General features: G+C 46.9%; 1 protein-coding gene across 5 annotated transcripts in view; it reads right to left on the bottom strand.

The window, feature by feature from the left end:
* Positions 1 to 20,993, bottom strand: part of KIAA0513 (KIAA0513 ortholog) — a 38,293-nt gene that overhangs the window by 3,626 nt on the left and 13,674 nt on the right. Inside the window, exons 2-12 of one of the 5 annotated variants that reach the window (XM_058155486.1) lie at positions 18,704 to 19,181; positions 12,720 to 12,819; positions 12,443 to 12,516; positions 11,623 to 11,693; positions 11,098 to 11,308; positions 10,077 to 10,117; positions 9,865 to 9,949; positions 9,071 to 9,148; positions 7,737 to 7,766; positions 3,871 to 3,951; positions 589 to 683 (exon numbers count right to left, since the gene is read on the bottom strand). In XM_058155486.1, coding sequence (XP_058011469.1) covers positions 589 to 683; positions 3,871 to 3,951; positions 7,737 to 7,766; positions 9,071 to 9,148; positions 9,865 to 9,949; positions 10,077 to 10,117; positions 11,098 to 11,308; positions 11,623 to 11,693; positions 12,443 to 12,516; positions 12,720 to 12,819; positions 18,704 to 19,050 — 1,213 coding nt within the window. In that variant the 5' untranslated portion in view covers positions 19,051 to 19,181. Of the gene's footprint in view, positions 1 to 588; positions 684 to 2,084; positions 2,166 to 3,870; positions 3,952 to 7,736; positions 7,767 to 8,238; positions 8,317 to 9,070; positions 9,149 to 9,860; positions 9,950 to 10,076; positions 10,118 to 11,097; positions 11,309 to 11,622; positions 11,694 to 12,442; positions 12,517 to 12,719; positions 12,820 to 18,703; positions 19,182 to 20,993 lie in introns of those variants that run through there. The other 4 variants (XM_058155483.1, XM_058155482.1, XM_058155484.1 and 1 more) reach the window with 4 other exon arrangements.

Below are 20,993 nucleotides of genomic sequence, written 5' to 3'. Positions count from 1 at the left end.
CCCCAGGCTCCTAGAAAGGCTCTGGAGTCTAGGAAGGGCAAAAACGGTCTTCCCCACCCACCTGGAGGCCCTCCAGAGGCCGGAAACAGCCTGTTTCCCAATTTCCAGTGGGCCCAGAAGGCCCGAAAATAAGCTGGCCTGTGCGCGCATGCGCGCTGCAGCTGAGGTAGGGTAATGCTCGCGTGCCCACCAATATGGCTCCATGTGCCACCTGTGGCATGCGTACCATAGGTTCGCCATCATGGGCCTAAGGCAAAGCAAAAGGCTAAGATGGGAGCATCTAAATCCCCAAAACGACCTGAATATGTGTGGACTTCAACTCCCACCTTGGTTCAGGAATTCTGGGAACTGGAAGTCGCCAGAGGAGCAATCTATAGAGCAGCGATTCTCCACCTTGGGAGATTGAAGATATGTGCACTTCAACTCCCAGCAAGGCTGACTGGTGAATTCTGAGATTTGAAGTCCACACACCTTTAAGATTCCCCTGCTCTGAAGGGGAAATTGCTCTTCCTCTTATCCCCTTTCTCCTTCCCTAAAGATCTCCCTGGCTTTGTAAAGACTCACGGGCCTTTCCAGGGTCATACCTACCTTCATCCAGGTTGCCAATCACTGCTTGCTTCTTCAAGAAATCGTTGCAAAGTTTCTTGTTCAGCCCAAAAGCCAGCATGTTATGAGTGAAAGTTCTGGTCAAGGAAAGTAAAGAGAAGTCAGAAGTCAGAAGAAGCCAGAAATCTAACTTTGGGGGTTTGTTGGTTCAATCCAGTTGAACAAAAGTCAAGGAACGAGAGGTACAAGCTTTGTGTGAGACACTAAAGAAGCAACGTTGGAAGTCAAAAGGAAGCCATGGGATCCCAGATGTGGTGGATCTGCACAGCCTCCTTCTCTCCTTAAATCAAGGATTAGCCCTCGTCTCCAGCTACATTTCTGCTGTTCTCAAAGCCCCCACAAATTTCACTCCTTCCCTGGACAAAACAGAGCATCAATTTTGATCCTGTGTCCTAGTGACCTCAGCCCATCACAACCTATGCCACTACTGGACATTCATGAAAAAGAAGACGAAGAGGACCAGAACTAAGTCAGCTGGAGTCAGAACTTTGACCACAGCTGTGCTGTGAAGCTTATTTTATCACTGGTCCCCAAAAATAAATCCATAGAGTAGGCAGGGGTTAGATCAGGGGTGAAATCCAGCAGGTTCTGACAGAACCGGTAGCGGAAATTTTGAGTAGTTCGGAGCACCGGCAAATGCCACCTCTGGTTGGCCCCAGAGTGGGGTGGGAATGGAGATTTTGCATTATCCTTCCCCTGCCATGCACGCCCACCATGCCACACCCACAGACCTGTAGTAAAAAAATTTGGATTTCCCCACCGGATTAGATCTTACTAATTCATTCTTGGTTGGTGGCTCTGCACCAGTGGGGAAATCCCAATTTTTTTGCTACCGGTTCTGTGGGCGTGGCTTGGTGGGCATGGCAGGGGAAGGAGACTGCAAAATCCTCATTCCCACCCCTCTCTGGGGCCAGCCAGAGGTGGTATTTGCCTGCTCTCCAAACTACTCAAAATTTCCACTACGGGTTCTCCAGAACCTGTCAGAACCTGCTGGATGTCACCCCTGCTTTGAGCCCTACCTAGTCTGAGCTGAAAGCAAGCCCACACCCCACATTTGCACATTGCGTATATTTATTTCAAGACACAACTGATTGTATTAGAAGAGGTGACTGAAGCAATCCGCTGCTCGTTCTGGTGATCCAGAACAAGCTTTTCCAGATACATCCAATTCCCATGATTGGGATTCTCAGAAGGCAAGCCTAGACCTTCAGAAATCCAAAAAAGTAGAAGGCCCGCATAGAATCTCTGAGAATGTGCAATGCAAATGACACACTGCATTTGGTAGCCTGGCTATGAGAAGTCATTAGGGACGCATAGATTTCCAGTATGATTTATGGCAGGCATTTAAAAAATAATTATTGACTTAATAGAGAGAGGAGAGAGAGAGAGAGAGAGAGAGAGAAGAAACTAATCTTTGAAGGCTGAGAAAGTTCTTTTTTTTTTCTCATTTATTTGAAAACATGGCTACCCCAACTTACCCCAACTGTCCAAAGGTGATATTCTCATTGAAGCGGAGGCTATCGTTCCGTTCTTCTTGGGTCATGTGGCACCACTTCTCCCTGCAAACACAGGTGGGGATCATGTAACCAGGGTTTCTTGCGCAATCAATCGGCGCATCGTTGGTCAAAATTGGCAGGAATTGATGGGAGCAAAGCTGATGGGCGTAGCCTGCTTTCCCTTATCAGCTATCAATTGTGGCAACCCCTTGGGAGATGTTTCTTAGACCGCCTCACAAGGTGGGTGGGTTGCCTGTTGCCGATTTCAGATTCTGTATTTGAGCTTGTGTCACGGGGGGAAGCCCAAAGATGAATTTTAAACAAGCTTCCGTAGCATTTGTGGGTTGCATCTACGGCTATTTAGCTTCTTTGGAGTCCTCTTTCAAAAACAAGCTTAACTTTACAAGTAGAGACATTTCTGAAGGACATTTCCCAGTTGCCACCATAACGGTGATTAGTGTGACACACCCAGGCCTTACAAGTCATCTGTTGTGTGGTGTGCAGGAAAGGAGAAAGCCAAACGCACAGCAAGCGGGGAAGAAATGAAGCGGAAAGGAGAAAGGTTTTGTAGGAATTTAGCACCCACCCCCCTCCTAGAAGAATGAAATATTCTAGGAAATATTTTAAAAAGCAGAATATTATATCTTCCTGGACAAAACAGAGCATCAATTTTGATCCTGTGTCCTAGTGACCTCAGCCCATCACAACCTATGCCACTACTGGACATTCATGAAAAAGAAGACGAAGAGGACCAGGACTAAGTCAGCTGGAGTCAGAACTCTGACCACAGCTGTGCTGTGAAGCTTATTTTATCACTGGTCCCCAAAAATAAATCCATAGAGTAGGCAGGGGTTAGATCAGGGGTGAAATCCAGCAGGTTCTGACAGAACCGGTAGCGGAAATTTTGAGTAGTTCGGAGCACCGGCAAATGCCACCTCTGGTTGGCCCCAGAGTGGGGTGGGAATGGAGATTTTGCATTATCCTTCCCCTGCCATGCACGCCCACCATGCCACACCCACAGACCTGTAGTAAAAAAATTTGGATTTCCCCACCGGATTAGATCTTACTAATTCATTCTTGGTTGGTGGCTCTGCACCAGTGGGGAAATCCCAATTTTTTTGCTACCGGTTCTGTGGGCGTGGCTTGGTGGGCATGGCAGGGGAAGGAGACTGCAAAATCCTCATTCCCACCCCTCTCTGGGGCCAGCCAGAGGTGGTATTTGCCTGCTCTCCAAACTACTCAAAATTTCCACTACGGGTTCTCCAGAACCTGTCAGAACCTGCTGGATGTCACCCCTGCTTTGAGCCCTACCTAGTCTGAGCTGAAAGCAAGCCCACACCCCACATTTGCACATTGCGTATATTTATTTCAAGACACAACTGATTGTATTAGAAGAGGTGACTGAAGCAATCCGCTGCTCGTTCTGGTGATCCAGAACAAGCTTTTCCAGATACATCCAATTCCCATGATTGGGATTCTCAGAAGGCAAGCCTAGACCTTCAGAAATCCAAAAAAGTAGAAGGCCCGCATAGAATCTCTGAGAATGTGCAATGCAAATGACACACTGCATTTGGTAGCCTGGCTATGAGAAGTCATTAGGGACGCATAGATTTCCAGTATGATTTATGGCAGGCATTTAAAAAATAATTATTGACTTAATAGAGAGAGGAGAGAGAGAGAGAGAGAGAGAGAGAAGAAACTAATCTTTGAAGGCTGAGAAAGTTCTTTTTTTTCTCATTTATTTGAAAACATGGCTACCCCAACTTACCCCAACTGTCCAAAGGTAATATTCTCATTGAAGCGGAGGCTATCGTTCCGTTCTTCTTGGGTCATGTGGCACCACTTCTCCCTGCAAACACAGGTGGGGATCATGTAACCAGGGTTTCTTGCGCAATCAATCGGCGCATCGTTGGTCAAAATTGGCAGGAATTGATGGGAGCAAAGCTGATGGGCGTAGCCTGCTTTCCCTTATCAGCTATCAATTGTGGCAACCCCTTGGGAGATGTTTCTTAGACCGCCTCACAAGGTGGGTGGGTTGCCTGTTGCCGATTTCAGATTCTGTATTTGAGCTTGTGTCACGGGGGGAAGCCCAAAGATGAATTTTAAACAAGCTTCCGTAGCATTTGTGGGTTGCATCTACGGCTATTTAGCTTCTTTGGAGTCCTCTTTCAAAAACAAGCTTAACTTTACAAGTAGAGACATTTCTGAAGGACATTTCCCAGTTGCCACCATAACGGTGATTAGTGTGACACACCCAGGCCTTACAAGTCATCTGTTGTGTGGTGTGCAGGAAAGGAGAAAGCCAAACGCACAGCAAGCGGGGAAGAAATGAAGCGGAAAGGAGAAAGGTTTAAAAGGAAACCCCAACCTCTTAAGCTCTACCTTTGGTCTGATAACCTGATCAAAATGTTAGCTTTAAATCTGAGCTCCCACCATCTAGAATTAAACATTCTGGAATAGGCCAAGTTCTTGCTGTTTCCACCAACCCTGAAAAAAAATCAGGTCACCGTTTCACAGAAAGGAGAACCCAGGTTCCCCCAAAGGAGACAGGAGAGGCCCACAACAGAGACCAGGTGGAAAGAGACACACTTCACCTTAAAAATCCAGCCTGCTCTTCTTAGAAATAAGTAAAAAAAAAAAAGTTTCCCAGGAGAGAAATAAAAACAATGCAGAGCTGAAGAGTCCTAGGCTGATGGGAAAGTATGGAAGGCTCGTGAACCTGCTAACACAACTGAACTGCTGAATCAGTTTCTACAACCTCCTCCATCTTCATAGAGGATGGAGGCAGCCTGGGACGACAACTCCCAGAATTCCTTGGGCCATCCTAGCTGGAATTCTGGGAATTTCAGCCTCTGCTTTAAAAGAGCACAACGGACCAAATCCTTGCCATGCCAGATGAAATAGATTCCTCCAAATTCCACTGAAGGTAAAGGAACATCAATATTTCAAACCCATAAACCTTCTCTTCCAACATCCTACAGATTCAGACATTTAAGGAGTTCATAACACCACCAGTTAAGTTCACCATTTCCCTCTCTATATCCTCCACTATACAACACATCTCTAATATATGATGCTGATGCCCTAAGCAGTATATTTGCTGCATTGTATTAATTTACCTATCTCTTTAATTCCCATCTTGCCTTCATCTGCTGCTAGAATTTCCAAAGGTCAAATCAAGTCCAGAAAGAATAAATCTAGCTTAATTTTGGCTGCTGCTGGATTGGATTTTCAGTGCTTGCCCTTCCCTGCTATCATCCAACAACATCAAGAGGTAGAAACATTTTTAAAAAGGGGAAATTATAAGGTGGAAGAGGAAAAGCTGCTGAAATAAATAAGGTGATGCAAAATGAAGGGAGAAATCGGTTCTTTGACACAGAAAATAGAATCAGGTTGGGGCGGGGAGAAGGCTGGGATCAGGATGTCACAACAGATTTTTGGGTGTAATCTGGGGTGAAATGTAAACTTTGTTACTACTGGTTCTGTGGCTGTGGCTTGGTGGTGGGGCTAATGTGACTGGGTGGGCGTGGCCAACTTTTTTTTTTTTAACTTTTAAAAGCATTTTTTTCTACAACCTCTTTGGCCGAAGAGGTTGTACAAAACATGCTTTTAAAGGGTTCTGATGATCAGGCAACTCAGCTGAGATCGCCAGAGGAAAAAAAATGCTTTTAAAGAGTTCTGACGATTCCAGCTGAGCCGTGCGATCATCACAGGCTTTTTTTTTTTTACTTTTAAAAGCATTTTTTGGCGGAAGAAAAAATGCTTTTAAAAAAACAAAACCTCTGATGATCGCGCAGCTCAGCTGGGGTGGGGTGGGCAGGGATTTTTGCTACCGGTTCTCTGAACCACCCACTGCCATTGCTACCGGATAGGGCGATCCAGGCCGAACCGGGAGCATTTCACTCCTGGATATAATTCTCGGTGATTGCTTCCAAAATTCACTTAACAACTATTTCACTTAGCAACATACATTTTGCCAATTTTTTTCATGTGTCTATGTCTATAGTGTTACTCTTTTCCTTGTACTTGTTGACAAATAAATAAAATAAATGAATGAAAGAAAGAATGAATAAATAAATAAATTTTATCTTGTGAGCAATTTTTCAAGCTCTGAATGATTTGCAATTAAAAACCTTCTGCACGTCCCTTCCTGGGAGATGAGCTGATCTATGCTGGTCTTACAGAGAAGGGAGCTTCCCTAGAGGAGGCGGCTGTGGGCAATTTTTCCTGCTTTCCTGCCAGAAGAAGACCAAAGCAGTGAGGGCCTCCAGCACTTCAAGGCTTCAGATCTTGATATAGCCTCCTAGTCCCGATCTGGGCGACAGGAGGAGGTGTAATGGAAACTGTGTGTGCAAACTCCCTAGGACAGCGATGACAAACCTTTTGCACTCGGCAGGCCAAAAATTCAGACTTCTGCCGGTGTGTTTTACACACACACATATATGCCTGGATAAAAGAGCTCTCTCCAAAACCATCTCTTCAGAACTTCTGGGGGCCTTTGTTCTCATAGGATCTCTGGAGGTTCTGAAAATCACATGAGAAATCACACTTGCACTTTTTTTGGGGGGAGGCCCCCAAAGTAGCACAAGAGCAACACCCCCTTCCAAGACTTCCAGAGGGTCCAGAGGCTCAGTGGGTCACCCAAAATGGCATGGGGGCTCATCCTTCTCAATAGGTTCACCGTCACCGCTCTAGGAAGAAGAGCAAGCCGGCTTTGGGTGCAGGCAGGATAAAACACCACTAAGAGGGGAAACACATAGTAATCGTTATGGAGGGGGGAGGCAAAGAACTTACTCAGAAGAGGAGAAGTTTAAAGTCCAGACAGTTAACAAAGGAATGGGAGGGGAGGTAGAGACAGAATATGCCAGCCAGTCAAAGGCACTCAGAAGCCAAAAGAACGGAAGGAGGAGAAAAGAAAACCAAAACAAAACACTGAAACTTTAAAACTTCTTACAGACTCAAAGCAGAGCAGCCACTTTCCAAAAACTTACCCCTGGTTGCCGAGACCCAAAAATGGCAAAACCGAATTAACCTAAATGTGATTCCTGAGCTATGATATCTTAAGGGGGTGGGGAAGGGGGATGGAAATGTTAAACGCAAATTCAAAAAACTGCAAAACACTACTCAGCCCAATTTTATTTACAAAAATAAAATAAACTGTGGCCCACCACCTCTGGCAGGGAACTAGAAGATGGGTTCCTGTGTTTGAAGACAACCCAAAGATAGTTTTAAGGAAGGCCTTGTGGACTGTTGGTTTAGCGTGCAAAATTTATTTCGTTTTAATCCTATTTCTGTCGCGTTGCAGCTTTCCAAAGCGAGGCAAGAGGCCTTTTAGTCAGGAGGCCATAGATGTCCGCTTGAGAGACCCCCCAGGGCAGCCTTCATCTTCTGAACTTGGTCATAGAGAGAAGGCTGCCCTCAGGAATAAACCAGGCAGCCCCGCAGGCCAAAGAAAAGCAAATTTCTATAGAAATGAATGCAATCGATCAACGAACAAACAAGTTCTGTCACCTAGCTGTGGCAGGCAACAGGATTTCTCACCCCGCTGGCAAGAGGCAAATTTTTGGACTGGGGTAACCGTTTAGGTGGGGAGGCGGGAAAGAAAGGGAAGAAAGTATAGGTGGGAAGACACACCTCGTTTCCTCTTCCTCCCCAGTGTCCCCTCTGGAGTGGCAGCAGGAAGGGCCAAGAGAAGTCACATGGCAAGGACATGCAAGAAGGATGGATGGAAGAAAGGAAGGAAGGAAGGAAAGGACGGAAGAAATGAACCAAGAAAAGAAAATAACAGGATTACAGACATTGAGAGAGAGAGAGAAAGGGAGAAAGAGAAAGAGAAAGAGAGAGAGAGAATTAGTTTTTTCAACCCACCCACAAGACAGTACAAGAGTGAAGGTCCTTCCCACCAATCTCCCCCTTCTTTTGAGCGTTGGCAAAGAGGTGAGCTTGCTCCATGACCAACCAAGCACTTCCTAATCCAGAGGAACATCCAACTCACCCACAAACGAACAGAAGGAGCCATCTTGACAAAAGGGGTATGAAGGCCAGAGAGAGAGAGGTGGAAGATCTTCTCTCCAGCCAACCTTTCCTCCCCTCGCCCTCCTCCAGAGCCAGATGGGGGCCCCCGAGAGATGCTCACCTGGTGGTGGGAGACCGTTTCCGCCTCTCGCAGTGGACGGCGTCAAAGAAAGCCGCATTCCAGAACCTTAGAGTGTGCCTACAAAACCGGGATGAAGCACAAGAGTTGCTTTGGATAGTGAGATGGGGCCACATAAAAATTTAATCAATAGAAGAAAGACGGAGCTGGGTTCTGCGTGGCTGGAAGGGCCCTGTGCTAAGATGCTCCGAGGTCCACAGCCATGTTTATGTGGAGGCTGTGGAGATTGAGAAGGCCATTGTTGTGGCCTGTCGGCTGCCAACCCTTCCAGCAGCCGAATGAGATGAGGAGGAGGCGTGGGAGTCAAGGTCAGCATCAAGGCAACCTGAGAGCTCCGAGGGGGAAGAAGAAATGGAGCTGTCAGAGAGAGATCCTGGGCCATCCGTCAGCCCTCAGATGGAGAGTCAACAGCCCCCAGGTCTGGAGGTGGCTGATGGGGAAGAGGAGGAACAGCTGGGTCCAGTGCCTGATGCACAGATGTGCAGAAGGCAGAGGAGAAAGAGAAAGAGAAAGAGAGAGAGAGAATTAGTTTTTTCAACCCACCCACAAGACAGTACAAGAGTGAAGGTCCTTCCCACCAATCTCCCCCTTCTTTTGAGCGTTGGCAAAGAGGTGAGCTTGCTCCATGACCAACCAAGCACTTCCTAATCCAAAGAGGAACATCCAACTCACCCACAAACGAACAGAAGGAGCCATCTTGACAAAAGGGGTATGAAGGCCAGAGAGAGAGAGGTGGAAGATCTTCTCTCCAGCCAACCTTTCCTCCCCTCGCCCTCCTCCAGAGCCAGATGGGGCCCCCCCGAGAGATGCTCACCTGGTGGTGGGAGACCGTTTCCGCCTCTCGCAGTGGACGGCGTCAAAGAAAGCCGCATTCCAGAACCTTAGAGTGTGCCTACAAAACCGGGATGAAGGCACAAGAGTTGCTTTGGATAGTGAGATGGGGCCACATAAAAATTTAATCGATAGAAGAAAGACGGAGCTGGGTTCTGCGTGGCTGGAAGGGCCCTGTGCTAAGATGCTCCGAGGGCCACAGCCATGTTTATGTGGAGGCTGTGGAGATTGAGAAGGCCATTGTTGTGGCCTGTCGGCTGCCAACCCTTCCAGCAGCCAAATGAGATGAGGAGGCAGCGTGGAAGTCAGGGACAGCATCAAGGCAACCTGAGAGCTCCGAGGGGGAAGAAGAAATGGAGCTGTCAGAGAGAGATCCTGGGCCATCCGTCAGCCCTCAGATGGAGAGTCAACAGCCCCCAGGTCTGGAGGTGGCTGATGGGGAAGAGGAGGAACAGCTGGGTCCAGTGCCTGATGCACAGATGTGCAGAAGGCAGAGGAGAGGAGAGCAGTGGAAATCTATGGGCTGATCCTTGGGACGGAAGAGCCACCACTGCTAGCAAAGCCCCACCGTAGCTCTGGGGATAAAAGGCAGGGGGTGAATAGATGTGGCAGACAACTATTCATCTCCCTGCCGGACAGACTTGTTAGCCTGCGGTAAGAGAGGAACTTTTTGCCGGGGCTGCTGGCGCTCCTAATAAAGGAATCATTGATTTAAATTCAGAGTCATTTGTGGTGTTTGGGGAGCTGGGTCAGAACAGCCATCTTCTCTGTCCTTACCAGATGGGCTGTTGCTTGAGGTGCATGTACAGGTAGATCTTCTCCCCGTTTCTTTCTTCTTCCTCCTCGGGACTATACAGGGAAACTGCACAGAAAGGGACATTCAGACAGGGGCTTTAGAGTAGGCAGACCCCCTTCCACCTTCATTGCCCTGCTTGAGAGATCCGGAGCTCCCACCAAGGACCACCAACTATCTGGGTGGATCTGCTTACCTGATTTCTGCATTCTCTCTCTGGGCTTCTCTTCGCCATCCCTAGAAGAAGAGCAGAGGTGGGATTCAGGCCAGCAGAGGCTCTGCCGCGGAAAGCTGAGCCAGGGCAGCCTTGATCGAGGACAGCTCATCCTTGGCTCCAATCCCTCCAAGGACCACGATCAACGGCTCCCACGCAGTCGGTTCCACGATCAAACCGCATCCAGCGTTACGATGTTTCTCCCCAACCCTCAGACAAAATCCCCTTTCCTGTCAGTTCCACCCCCTGATTTTATTCCTGCCTCAGAGGACACCCGATTCTTCCAGAATTTACAGTTTACAAAGTGGTTGCATCAGGGGTGAAATGTAAAATTTGTTACTACCAGTTCTGTGGCCGTGGCTTTGGGTGTGTGTGTGTGTGTGTGTGTAATGTGACTGGGTGGGCGTGGCCAACCTTTTTTTTTACTTTTAAAAGCATTTTTTCTTTTTGCCAAAAAGGTTGTAAAAAATGCTTTTAAAAGGCTCCTCCGACGATCCCAACGGAGTTTCCTCATTGTCAGAGGCTTTTCTTTTCTTTTAAAAGCATTTTTTTTGCCCTTAAAAGAAAAGAAAAGCCTCTGACGATCAGGCAACTCTGCTGAGATCACCAGAGGAGCCTTTTAAGGGCTTTTTTTTTTTACAACCTCTTCCGCCAAAGAGGTTGTAGAAAAAATGCTTTTAAAAGCCTCTGAAGATCCCAGCTGATCCGCGCGATCATCAGAGGCTTTTTTTTTAACTTTTAAAAGCATTTTTTTGGCCGAAGAAAAAATGCTTTTAAAAGTTAAAAAACAAACAAAAAACCTCTGATGATTGCACAGCTCAGCTGGGCATGGGAGGAGGGCAGGGATTTTTGCTACCAGTTCTCTGAACCACCCGCCGCCATCACTACCGGATCAGGTGATCCGGTCCGAACTGGGAGCATTTCGCCCCTAGGTTGCATCCTTTGGGGGTCTGTCCTAAATCTTCTCTTCCCCAGCAGCGGAAGATGAGCAATGGGGACTCACTCGCTCTTCCTGGCCCCGCTGGGACCCCTCAGTTTGCTTTCAAAGCTCCCGAAAAACCCTTTCACGTTCTCCGTCTTGGCTGAGGTGTTTTTCAGCAGCCGTTCCGCGATGTCCTTCTTCTCGGCCAGCCAGCTGTTGGCGGACTTCAGGTAGGAGTCAATGCTTCCCGTGGCTTTCTCTTTGCACTCCGGGGGGAGAGTTTGGGGCTTGCCTACACAAAGACAAGAACGCCAAGGGGAAAGGAAACAGTTTCTCAAAGTTGGTGACTTTAAGACGTGTGGAATCTCCCAGAATCCCCCGGTCAAAACACTGGGAAATATTAGAGTAACCCGTCTCCAATCCCATAAAGAGACCCACTTCTTTGCTTTTTAAAACAAGCCAAGTTACTAGTCCACATGGCCGCTTATAAATAAAGAGAGGCAGGATTCCTTTTCTTAATTAAAAAAAAAAACACTACTTCTGGGAAGACCCATAGCTGCTGCTGGAGGCAAACCACTCCTCCTATTCGGCTTTTGCTGCACTTACCAATATAATAGTAAGTAAAGCACATGGTCATCAGGTTTTTAGCAGGGCTGAAGTCATCCATCTGGTAGCATCTACAAAGCCAAAGAGAAAAGTTGGTGAAAAGGGGGGTGGAGGGAACGGACAGACACTTCAGGGAGCGTGGCTCAAAAAATTGGTTTCCCTGCATTTTGCAGAGGGTTGAGTTGGAGAGCCGCCTTTCTCAAGCTGGCTGGGGAATTCTAGGAGTTGAGGTCCACCCACCTCAACTGGATTTGAGGGCCCCTGATCTTCCAAACCCCGTAATTCTATGATTCTGTGCTTTGTGGAGGAGAAGGGCCCAGGGCCATTCCAAGAAATGAATTACAGAGCCAAAATGAAAGTGTGTGTGTGAGAGAGAGAGAGAGACAGAGACAGAGAGAGAGACAGAGACAGAGACAGAGAGAGACACAGAGACACAGTGAGAGAGAAACAGAGAGGCAGAGAAAGACAGAGAAAGAGAAAGAGACAGAGAAAGAAAGAGAGAGAGAGAGAGACAAAGAGAAAGAGACAGAGAGACAAAGACAGACAGACAAACAGACAGAGACACAGAGAGAGAGAGAGAGAGAGAGACAAAGAGACAGCCAGAGAGAGAGAGACAGAGAAAGAGAGAGAGAAAGAGAGAAAGAGAGGAGGGGGGAGAGAGAGAATGCTCAGAGGATCAGGGATTTAAGGAAATCTAGCCCAAAATATTTGGTGGATCTGGCTGGGCTGAAAGTCTACTGAATTAAGCCCTGCTGAAACACACACACACACACACACACACACACACACACACCCTCCCAAGATGCCTGGCATTACTCACTCAAACAGCACAACGGCAAAGGACTGCACCAGACGATAGAAAGTCTGCTCGGAGACACACTTGGAATTGCAGCGCTGTGAAGGAACCGACAACGGACGGAGTTAGGAATATCAAGATGGTACACTATACTTTTCCATGGAGGTTCACAGGGACTCTTACCAAGTTCTGAGGCAGGCTGGAATTGCAGGAGGCCTGCCAATGGCAAGCCAGGCGCAGTCCCCAAGATCTACAGGATTCCAGATTTAGCAAAGCGGTTTGATCCAAAATGCTTTCTTACCTGGGCGCTGACGTATCTGGCGAACCACTCTCTGCCTTTTGTGTTCTCGCCGCTGCACAGCTCCCCGAATCTGGCTTGCTCCTCTTGGTCAAACTCCTCTCTGAAATCACATACAAACACAATCACACCTTGCACGCCTATAAATAGAAATATCTGCTTCCAGACTGCAGACTGACCTCCTGCCTGCCATCCGTTGCTTCTTGTCCTGCCTTCAGGTGTTTTGGAAAATAGGTTGACCCCTTCTTATTCGTGGCTACCTCTATGAAGTTGGGCTCTTGAAGCAGAAAGAACTGAAATTCCTACAATCAGGGGTCTGCAACCTTAAACACTCAAAGAGCCATTTGGACCCTTTTCCCACAGAAAAGAAAACACCAGGAGCCACAAAACCCTTCCCGTGCCTGACTATTTTTTGAGCGGCCACAAAACTAGCCTATGTAGTTGAATTAAAAGTTCTGTTTTCTTCTGAAACTTTTCTTTTCTTGGATTTATCCATGGCTGGCCTACCGGGGGTTGAAAAGCTCAATAAATCACATGCCGGCAGGTGTCACACGTTGGCGGCTGTGACACATATTTTGAGTGACAGGGAACCGTAGCAGCAGAGGGGTGAAAGAGCCACGTGCGGCTCAAGAGCCGCAGGTTGCTGACCCCTGCTACAGACCAACAATGAAGGTTTCTCTGCAAATGACCCTCTCCCATATCCCAACTTTCAAAGGCACCAGGTGGCCCGCAAAATTTCATTCATCCTTTCCTTAAAAGATACGGGATGCCTGCAAGGTATCGCCAGGTAAACCCCCATCCTCAGAAACCACAGGACCAGCCTTTATCTATTGACTCAAAACAAAGAGAAAATTGTGTGACTCTGGGGTCGTGTCTTCTGCCATGGTAAATAAACAGGTTTCCCAAAGGCACCAGAACAGACAGGAAGTTGGCTGGGGTTATTCATCCTCAACCTCAATTCCACGAGTTTTAAAAAAAAAACAACACAACCCAGCTGCAAAAAGAGAGCTCTTGTCCGGTGAATTTTATTTATTACACTTATACGCAGCTTGCTTGCAGCAGCATCCAGGAAATTAAAACATCCATAGTAATAGTAAGGTAGCATATACAAATAAATTAACTCAGTGACCATGGAGCAAACAGTAAGCTTGCATTGTAGGCATAAGGAGCATTAGAACAAGGGGTCTCCAATCTTGACAACTTTAAGACTTATGGACAGAATTCTGGGAGTTAAAGTCCACAAGTCTTAAAGTTGCCAAGGTTGGAGACCCCTGCTCCAGAACAACTCTCTATTCTGGAATAAAACCAGTGGATAAAAGGGCTTCCAAAGCGGTGTTTCTCAACCATGACAACTTTAAAGGGAGTAGGCTTCAACTCCCAGAATTCCCCAGCCAGCACAGAATTCTGGCAGTTAAATTCCACCCTTCTTAAAGTTGTGAGAAAAACACAGTTCCAGCAGGAAGCTGGCTGTTCCATAGGACCCTTGCCTTTATTACAGAAATATTAGCATCCCTGGGGTGTGGCCTTTTTCCTGAACTTGCCATGATAGTGGCGTTTCCAGGATATATTTTAATCATAATGGGTGCGGGGGCTATCCATGCTATCCATGTAGGGTATAAGAAAATTCAAAAATAAAATAGTATGGTTATAAATGCATATAAGTGGAGATTCAATTTTGCTTAGGCAGGGGGGTGGACTGGATGACCTGCAGGGTCCCTTCCAGTTCTTTTACTCTCTTAAATTTGTTAGACATTATTCTGCTTTAAGATAGTTGGAGAAAAGGTATGCTGAAAGAGTACCACTATGTAACAATGTTGTGTTAGAATAAATCTTCTTTGTTTGAGGCCTGTTAGAAAGAGACCCAGCTAAAGGGGAATTCCTTAATGCCAGGGCGGTAGAGATAAGGAAGAGCCATGCTTGCAAAATATTTTATGGGTAGTAATAGGGAGGTGTTGATGAACATGAAATCAGAGAAAAAGATGATGTTGACTCTGAAGGCATAGCGGATTAGTGGGGATGTAGGAGGGATTAGTGGGGATGTAGGAGGGGATGTAGGAGGGACGAGGTGGCTCAGGGGCTACAACTCAGGGGCTACGATGAGCTTGTCAATCGAAAGGTCAGCAGCTCAGCAGTTCGAATCCCTGGTGCTGCCGTGTAACGGGGTGAGCTCCCGTTACTTGTCCCAGCTTCTGCCAACCTAGCAGTTTCGAAAGCACGTAAAAATGCAAGTAGAAAAAATAGGGACCACCTTTGGTGGGAAGGGAACAGCGTTCCGTGCGCCTTTGGCGTTGAGTCATGCCGGCCACATGACCACGGAGACGTCTTCGGACAGCGCTGGCTCTTCGGCTTTGAAACGGAGACGAGCACTGCCCCCTAGAGTCAGGAACGACTAGCACGTATGTGCGAGGGGAACCTTTACCTTTTAGGAGGGGCATGGGGGGCAGTCGGGCTAAGGAACTATAAAATGTAGTGCTTTTGACATTTCAGGTGTGGCTTCCTGGCTCAAACTCCTCTGTTGAGATCTGCTGGGATATCCACCCTATTTTTGCAAAATTGCTTTTGTGATTTTTAAAAAAAATAAAATCTCTTTGCTTTCATCGACCCAAGTTTTGTGGGATGAAATTCATTTCCAACATACAGAAGCCACTTTGAAGATATTTTTCTCCAGCAAAGGAACGGTGAAGACCTTGGCATCTGTCAAGTCTAGGTCTTTCCACCGTGGAGAATGAATGAATGGATTTGTGTTCACAGAAAGTGAACAGAAAAACCCTTGTTTGTTTCTGTTGTCCTTTAGAAGGATCTAGTTGGCTCAAAAAATCTAACCAGAGTCCAGGCATAACCCCGTTCCAATGGGCTTGCAGGAACTGCTTGTCTCCCAAAATAATTGGCTAAAACTGCAGATCTTTCGGTTAAGTTGCTTGAAATAAAATGAGGAATTAAATGACTTATCCATGGAGACAGGATGTTAAGGTGCACAGTGGAGAAATATTGCCTTGGGCTACCGGCTTTCTTATTCAATCAATTCTTTAACATTTCACATTAAAAGCTTTGCTCCAAAGCATTGCATCTTTCCCGCTTCTGCAGAGAGAGGGCAAACCCCCCCCCCCATTTTTGGTGGCGTCCGAGTGCAAGTTGCACAGGGAATATTCTGGATAGCTCCAGAACCCAACCGGCCTCCGAGCAGGCAAGGAAGCCAAGCCAGCCTTCCTTCCCTCGTCGCTCAACTTCCATCGCATTAATTCAGACCTGGGTGACTCAGAATGCCGCAGGCTTTGCTGAGTTTCAGTGGGATTTTTTTTTTAATATATCTGAGCCAAAGGTGGCTGACAGGAGCTACCAAATCTGCCCTGCCATTGGCTCCCGAATCATCAGGCAGGAAGTACAAGGAGTTAAATGTCTGTGCAGATTCTCGGTCATCCAGGTCATAATTGTCCCAAAGGTGGTTTGGTTTTGGTTTTTTTTTTTGCTTCAAAAGACAAGGTGACTATTATTAAGTGTTGTACCTTATGATTCTTGATGAAGGTATCTTTTCTTTTATGTACACTGAGAGCATCTGCACCAAAGACAAATTCCTTGTGTGTCCAATCACACTTGGCCAATAAAAAATTCTATTCTATTCTATTCTATTCTATTCTATTCTATTCTGTTCTGTTCTGTTCTGTTCTGTTCTGTTCTGTTCTGTCCTGTCCTGTCCTGTCCTGTTCTGTTCTATTCTATTCTATATTCCATTCCATTCCATATTTTTCTATTCTATTCTATTCTATTCTATTCTGTTCTGTTCTGTTCTGTTCTGTCCTGTCCTGTCCTGTTCTATTCTATTCTATATTCCATTCCATTCCATATTTTTCTATTCTGTTCTGTTCTGTTCTGTTCTGTTCTGTTCTGTCCTGTTCTATTCTATTCTATATTCCATTCCATTCCATATTTTTCTATTCTATTCTATTCTGTTCTGTTCTGTTCTGTTCTGTTCTGTTCTGTTCTGTTCTGTTCTGTCCTGTCCTGTCCTGTCCTGTCCTATTCTATTCTATTCTATATTCCATTCCATTCCATATTTTTCTATTCTATTCTATTCTATTCTGTTCTGTTCTGTTCTGTTCTGTTCTGTTCTGTTCTGTCCTGTCCTGTCCTGTCCTGTCCTGTTCTATTCTATTCTATATTCCATTCCATTCCATATTTTTCTATTCTATTCTATTCTATTCTATTCTATTCCATTCTATTCTATTCTATTTGCCTTTTGAAGGAAAAAAGCACTGTAGATATTCCTCGATTTACAACCACAATGTTTGTTGCTAAGCCAAACATTTCTTAAGTGAATTTTGTCCCGTTTTACAACTTTTCGTGCCACGGTTGTTAAGTGAATCACTGCAGCGGTTAAATTAACAGCACGTTTGTTAAGTGAATCTGGTTTCCCTGTTGATTTTGCTTGTCAAGAAGGTCACTAAATGGTGTCACATGACCCCGGGACACTGCAACCGTCGTAAATACGAGTCAGTTGCTAAGCGTTATAACCAGGAAGTAATGACATCTGGGCGGGTGGGCAGAGCTTCGGTCCGCCATTGCTACCGGATCGCCGAACTACCGGCCACAATCGTTACCGGATCGTGCAATCCGGTCTGATCCGGGAGCATTTCACTCCTGTGATGGGGTTTTTTTGGGGGTGGGGGGTGGACGGAAGATGGATCCTGGAGAGATCAACTCATCTCTATCACCCGGGAGAGGAACAAAGCCAGTCATTTTCCTGCCTTTTCAAAATACCCTGGGTCGTGTCATTTTTCTCTGCGCTCTTTTTTTTTTTAAAGATAAAAGCCGCTTTTCCTGCCCTGCTCCTCTTCCAGCGAGGCTGCCCTGCTCCCCTTGCTGGCGTTTCCCGAGACAATCATAAAAATGTTCCCCTCTCCCTTCACCTGTCAAACGGCATCGAATCTCCTGCCGGCACAGACGTGATCAAAGCAAAGATCCAGCAGTTGGGATCACGTGGCTGGCCACACATGGCGGCGCTTCCATCGTGCTCGACTTGGCGGGAGGAAAATCGCCCTCCCAGCTAACAATGCCAGGGCGCCCCCCCACACACACACACACACACCAGGCCTTGGTGGGGACTTCATTATCAAGTCCCCAAGTCTGAAAGTTGCCACGGTTGGACGCTGGATGCTCCAACATTAGCAACTTTAAGTCTTGCGGACTTCAACTCCCAGAGTTCCTCAGCCAGCAAAGCTGGGAGTTGAAGTCCCCAAGTCTGAAAGTTGCTAAGGTTGGAGCAGCCGGCTGTGTTAGAGGGAACGAAAGGTGTGCATTGTTACTGAGCTGCACACGAAAGGGGCAAAGATCCTGCAAGGAGAAGCTGGAATCCAAGGGGAGGAAGAAAGTCCAGATGGTTGGGGGGGGGGCAAGGGAGGCCCTGAGCTTAGGGTTTGCATTGGAAGGGCCCAAGACAGGATGAGCTATTTGACAATGGAACAAACTGGGCTAGGAAATCAGAAAAGGGCTGCCTTGTTTGCCCATAACACAATTACAAGAAGTCCTCACATTACAGAAGTTCGTTAAGTGACCGTTCCAAAGTACGAAGGCACTGAATAAAACGACTTACGACCGTTTTTCACACTTACGCCCATTGCAGCATCCCCAGGGTCACGTGATCAAAATTCGGATGCTTGGCAACCGGCTCATATTTATGACAGTTGCCATATTCCAGGTGAACCCGTTTTGTGTCGTTCCAGCCAGCAAAGTTAACGGGGAAGCTAGGTTCACTTAACAACCATGGTACTAAATTAATGACTGCAGTGGTTCGCTTAAGGACTGTGGCAAGAAAGGTCATAAAAATGGGGCAACGTTCACTTAACAATGGTCTCACTTAGCAACTGAAATTTTGCCCGTAAAGTCAAGGACTACCTGCGTCAGAATCTGCAGAGCGGAGTTGGAAGTTTAGAACTCCCCCTCATCCCTCCGTCCCCCTTCCAGGGTCCCACGGGGTCTCCCGCAACACTCACCCACCGGTGAAGATCTTCTCCACGTATTGGCTCACGAACTCCCGCTGTTCAGCCGCCACTTCCCCCCGAGTGGACTCCATGCTGTGGTTGGACGAGTAGGACTCCGAGGAAGAGCGTCGGTGGTTGTTCCAGCTCGGGTGGGTGGGCGAGTCGGTCGTGTCGTTCTCACTGTCGGCCGATTCGGTGGCATCGCTCTCCTCGGCCGCAGGGCCTGCCTCGCGGCAATCCAGCCCTGCATGGCCGTTAGTGGTCGAGGGGCCAGTGGGGACCGACTCGGAGGTGTCCGTGGTAGACGGTTCAGAGTCAAAGTCAATGAGGTTTCCCACCGGGACATCAACCACCTCCATGGTTCCTGTGAAGGTGCCAGAATATAGATAGTGAAGGTCTCAAATTCCCTTTTCGAGGAAGGCTGGAGGCCACCAGCAACAAGCCATGTTCTAGATCAAAACTCCTCTTTGGCCAGCATGCTTGAAGGCTCCTGGAAAAACAACAACACATAGAGCAATTAATTGTGGTTAATCATTTAAACCAGTGGTAGTCAACCTGGTCCCTACCGCCCACTAGTGGGCATTCCAGCTTTCATGGTGGGCGGTAGGGGTTTTGTCCGATATTGAAGCACTTTCCTTTTTTTTAATTTAATTGACTTTTAAAAAAATGTTCATAGCATTATTTAAAAACATTTTCATTAGGTTTTCATAAAATTCCCCATGACAATTTAAATTTCTGAAAATATATTATTTGTATCGCCCGCGCATAAGTTTAGTTCATGTTATGTAAGTGAAACTAAATGGCGTTATAGCGCGACCGCAAACAAAAGATCCTCGTCCCAGAATAGCTCGCGCATCTCCCCTCACACCACCCAGCTGTAACAGACAAGCGGAGATGGTAGCTGGCACCCACCCCAAACTCAATCCACAATGCGCGAGAGGCATGCGCAGACGATGATACACGGCGCATTACTGTGGAACCGGTGGGTGGTTAGAAAATTTTACTACTAACAGAGATGCAAAAGTGGGCGGTAGGTATAAAAAGGTTGACTACCCCTGATTTAAACCCTATGGACATTTATGGATGGTCCTTGACTTACAACCACAATTGAGCCCCAAATTTCTGCTAAGCAAGACAGCTGTTAAGTGAATTTTGTCCTGTTTTACAATCTTTCTTGCCACTAAGTGAATCACTGCAGTTGTTAAGTCAGTAACACAGTCGTTAAGTGAACTTGATTTCCCTGTTGACTTTGTTTGTCCGAAGGTCGCATAAGGGGATCATGTGACTCCAGGGCACTGCAACCGTCATAAATGTGAGTCAATTGTCGAGCATCCAAATGTAAACCCATGGGGGATGCCGAAATGGTCGTAAGTGTGAAAAACAGTCATGTCGCTTTTTTTCAGTGCTGTTAAAACTTGGAACGGTCACTAAACGAACCGTTAAAGGTCGAGGACTACCTGTACAGAGGTTCTTAAGGGCAAGGCAGAATTTGGCACTCAGAGTTGCTGGCAATTGGAAACATCACCTGTTTTAAAAGCTTCCTTTCCAGCTCACATCCAACAACTTCCTAATCAGATTCCAGATCTGTTGCTACCAATCTACCCTCCCTGGCTGGCAGGAGGGATAAGATCAAATGGAGCTTGAAATGAAGAAATGCTCCAGAAACTTTGGAGCACCCTGGACAGCTCCTGGAGTCTATACTTGGCAGCCTTGCTTCCAGACTAGGGAGCCTCTGGGACCCATAAAAGGCAAGGGGTGGTAAAGAAAGGAATCAAAGCGAAGAAAGCTGGGTTGGCCAACGCTTTGCACTCAACCCTGACGGTCCTTTGGAAAGACAGTTCCTGAAGCTGAAGCTCAAATACTTTGGCCACCATATGGGAAGTGACGACTCATTGGAGAAGACCCGGATGTTGGGAAAGATGGAAGGCAAAAAGGAGAAGGGGAGGAAGAGGATGAGAGGGTTAGATAGTGTTTAGGAGCCATGGTGGCCCAGCGGTTAGAGCAGGGGTCTCCAACCTTGGTCCCTTTAAGACTTGTGGACTTCAACTCCCAGAGTTCCTCAGCCAGCTTTGCTGGCTGAGGGACTCTGGGAGTTGAAGTCCACAAGTCTTAAAGGGACCAAGGTTGGAGACCCCTGGATTAGAGTATTGAAGTTGTTAGAGTTAGTATTGAAGACTAACTCTGCCCACTGCCAGGAGTTCGATCCTGACCGGCTTAAAGTTGACTCAGCCTTCCATCCTTCCAAGGTGAGGATCCCAATTGTTGGGGTCAATATGTTGACTTTGTGAACCACTTTAAGGGG

This window comes from Ahaetulla prasina, chromosome 12, assembly GCF_028640845.1.
Source record: "Ahaetulla prasina isolate Xishuangbanna chromosome 12, ASM2864084v1, whole genome shotgun sequence".
Lineage (NCBI taxonomy): Eukaryota > Metazoa > Chordata > Lepidosauria > Squamata > Colubridae > Ahaetulla > Ahaetulla prasina.
This window is presented reverse-complemented; position numbering and strand designations above follow the sequence as displayed.